The sequence below is a fragment of the Fulmarus glacialis genome, unplaced genomic scaffold (genome assembly GCF_000690835.1).
Source record: "Fulmarus glacialis isolate BGI_N327 unplaced genomic scaffold, ASM69083v1 scaffold39970, whole genome shotgun sequence".
Classification (NCBI taxonomy): domain Eukaryota; kingdom Metazoa; phylum Chordata; class Aves; order Procellariiformes; family Procellariidae; genus Fulmarus; species Fulmarus glacialis.
The window spans coordinates 250-3,771 of record NW_009186542.1 but is presented as its reverse complement, the minus strand read 5'-3'; the positions used below and the strand labels follow the sequence as shown (position 1 = coordinate 3,771).

Genomic DNA, 3,522 nt, shown 5'->3' with positions numbered 1-3,522 from the left:
TATTGGAGATGTTGGGAAGACACCGTCAGCTCAGTCTTTTCATCTGTTACTGACTGCACACCAGTAGAAACTAGACAGCAGAAAATCTTTGTTGATTCAATTCTTTTCAGGAGCTGGGCTTCTGTGCGCGAAAAGCCATCGTGCCATAAAAGCATAAAGGCAGGGTAGCTCTGCATCAGTTTTTTGGTGAAAAGGACATACTATTCCTCACAAGTGCTATTTTAAAACTGCACGTCAGCAAAAGTCGTGGGTTTTACTTAAACGTACCTAAAACTTTCCTCAATTTTCCTTCACCAGACCTCGGTTAAGTTCAAATATTAGGTTTATTAGTCTTCAAAAAGATCAGTCAAATAATAAAGCTTTTTTCCCCAAAAATGAGCTTATTCTAATAGATACTTTCTCAGAGAAGAGAAAGGAAAGGCATCAAAACTAAGAAAGTATAAAAGAACAAACATATAGGAGTACTAGGAATACAAACAGCTTGTTTCAACCCATCTTCCTTGAAGGAGATACTTTAAAAACCACAGGCCTGAGGCTGTGGTTCCTAGGTAGGAACGCCCTGTCCTCACTGCCCTCCTGGAGCCCATCACACTGGGGGGCAGTCTGCATCTCTGGAATGACTGTCGAAGGCTAAAGAGGGACCTCTGATGTAATTAGTCCATTCCAGTTGGGAAAAAACAACCCACCAAAATCCACCACTCTATTCTACTGCATTCAAACTTGCTGCAATCACCAACCTGTCTGCAGGAACTGCAGCTCTGCAAAGGAGGGACAGGAGGTGAGACCATCAGATCCACTGCTGCCCACCGCTGACCTGCAACAAATGTACCACTTGATACAGTCACCTTTTATCATCCTGATACACATTTTAGCCATTAATTTTGCTTCAGATTTTTAACAAAATTCCTCTTGGTCTCCCAGGGCTTTAAAGACACAAAACAAGCACTTTTGGTATTTAGTTTACATTGTAAGTGCTGTGGAGTTTTTTGATTTAGGTTGATTTAGGGGAGAAAGTCAGCTGAGTGGACCACTGGTCCTTGTACAGTTGTACTGTATTGCTGCATATGACTGGTAAGGTTGAAAGACACAGTATCACTGTCACAGTTACAGCAGGAAGAGAAGGCACAGCCAGAATGCAAGGAAATTAAGGAAAAAAACAAGTCACTTGGATAAAAAGCTTAAATGTTCAGCTTCCAAGCCTCCTGACATCATCACGTAGATTCTAAACCCCAAAGGGTTAATAATCTATTTGATTCAGCCCCTGACTTGGTTTAACGAGCGTATTCAACAGTCTCTCAAGTTCTCCCGGCCAGCTTCTGTACTGAGCATCCGACATTTCTTTTTTCCTCTATTTCAGAGCCAACCCAGCATAAAAAGCCCAGTCCCACTACTGCCTGTTCAGAACCTGGGGAGGGTGCCAAGCCCCCTGTGCACAGGGAGGAGAGGTCCTTCCACGAGAAAAGCTTTAGCAGAAGTCCTTTATGTACAAGTTAAAGCCAAAAAGGGACAGGCCACAGAGGAACAGTACAAAGCTCTACTGGAAACAAGAGGGGACACAGCAAGGTTGATTTACAGCATTTATATCCCTCTGAACAAAACCCAACCCCTGCACACGTCTCATCAGCAAGCTCAGTTGTCCACCTCTTCCTCATCATTTTGCTCTTCTTCCTCCATCCTTTCGTCATCATCATCATTCTCTTCCTCTCGGCTCTTATCTTGCTCCTCTGAGTCTGCCTTCTTGTCTTTATCTTTCCTTGCTTCTTTCTTTCCTTTCTGTTCACGCCTGTAAACTAAAAAAGAAAAAAAGAGAACACTGAAAAATTGCAAGCCAGTGTTTCCACAGCATGAACAGTACAGTAGCTGAAGTCCAACGTCCACTTGCTCTCCAGGCTTACAAGGGGAGCAGTGAACTCAGAGCAGCAACTCACCCTATTATTTGAGCTGTGCTGACCAGCTCCATAGGAAATCAGGTTAAGTTTCAGCAGAAAAATGCTGAAAAGGACGCAGGAGTTCACATTTACAGGCAGCACCTAAGACTTTCCTTAGATAAACATAATAGGGGAGTGATAGCAGATGAGACTTTCCCAATCCTCATCAGTTGTGAAATAATGTTATCCCAGTCCTGTTAAGGTGCACATTTTTTATTCCCCGGGCAAACTGCAGTGTAGGATGCTGGGCAAAGAGAAGAGAAACAAGACAGGCAAGTAAGTGTTGTCCAGTGTTTGAGGAAAACAGGACTTAGACTCCCTGCTTAGACTCCCTCGACAGGAACTGAGGACGATACCTTCCAGTGATTCTTTCAAAGGGGCTACAAATCGCTGAAACTCCATTTCCTCCATGGCAGAGAGAACATCGCCAGCATTCAGCGTTTTCCTCTTCCCCTTCACGGCAAAGTTATTTGCACTAGTCAAAAACAAGAAGGAAAATAGAGTTAATTGGTACTATCATCAATTTAGTCTTGTTTATTAAAGTCACAAGCAACTTCAAAAAAAAAAGCCATCTCCTAAACATTCAGGGTTTTTTTTAATCACTTAGTAACAGTAGTTTAAGATACCTTCTTGTTTACATTGGCTGTTTGTGCTTTCATTTACTTGCATTGCTTTCCCGTAACATTAGTTTTCTGCTTGCACGGACCTTTTCTACAGCTGGGTGGAAGGAGAAAGTCTGAACGTTGGCTGTAAGGTGACAATTCCACAAAGCCGTGTGAGTACTTAACACCAGAGAAGTGACTGCCTGCACAGCACGGCCACCCCAAAGACGTTACTGTGTCCTCTGCGACCAGCTGCAAGGCTGACTAGGTTGGCTCACGCTTGACCTAACGCAGCTGCATGGCAAGTAGCTTGGAAAGCGAGCAAAGGGCTTCCTTTGCCAGGGAAAGCCACGCAGCCATATTCTAAGGCTAACGGCAGTTTGGGACCCCTCCTGTCCCTGGTGGGGTTGGGGCACCTCTGCGTACAGAGCCAAGCTGCCTTCCCCGCGGGTTGTTAAGGGCAGCCCAAACCCAACTGCTGCAGTCTGGGCTACACTAAAGATTGTTTTATTTATATAAACAGACAATACCAAAACGAACACTGCAAAAAAATCTCCAGGACAGCCAGCAGAGAGGTGAATTATAAATCAACTGCACTGGTCATCTAATGCAACAAATTCTTACCATGATGTTGCATAAAGCACAAACACACTTGCCGCTCGAGATATTGCGCTCCGAGCTTCTTTGGAAATATTTACTCCATCTGGAAGCTGAAAAACAAATTAAACTTTTATCAGCAGCTGCTATAAATTACTTAAACTCGCATAATTCACGTGTCAGTTCCATTAAGGCATTCAGAGGGCTCAGCACAACTGGAAACTAAACGTTGACCTCAGATACTAACACAGAAACTTTGATGCCAGCCGAAAGCCAACCGTGATCTGACGGTGTTCTCTCAAAGGCAGTAAGCTACGCAAAGCAAAGTAACTTCTGGGTCAGCGGTGGGTCTGGCCACCATCTCCGGGGCAATTCATCCGACAACCATCAAATTC

General features: G+C 44.1%; 1 protein-coding gene across 1 annotated transcript; it reads right to left on the bottom strand.

Annotated features, from left to right (window-relative positions):
- Positions 1-1,569: 1,569 nt before the first annotated feature.
- On the bottom strand, positions 1,570-3,240 carry POLE3 (polymerase (DNA directed), epsilon 3, accessory subunit; the record flags this gene model as incomplete). Its single annotated transcript, XM_009588131.1, has 3 exons — positions 1,570-1,790; positions 2,285-2,403; positions 3,155-3,240. Coding segments are annotated over 3 exons (366 nt in total), but the record flags the coding sequence as incomplete, so codon positions are not given.
- Positions 3,241-3,522: the final 282 nt, after the last annotated feature.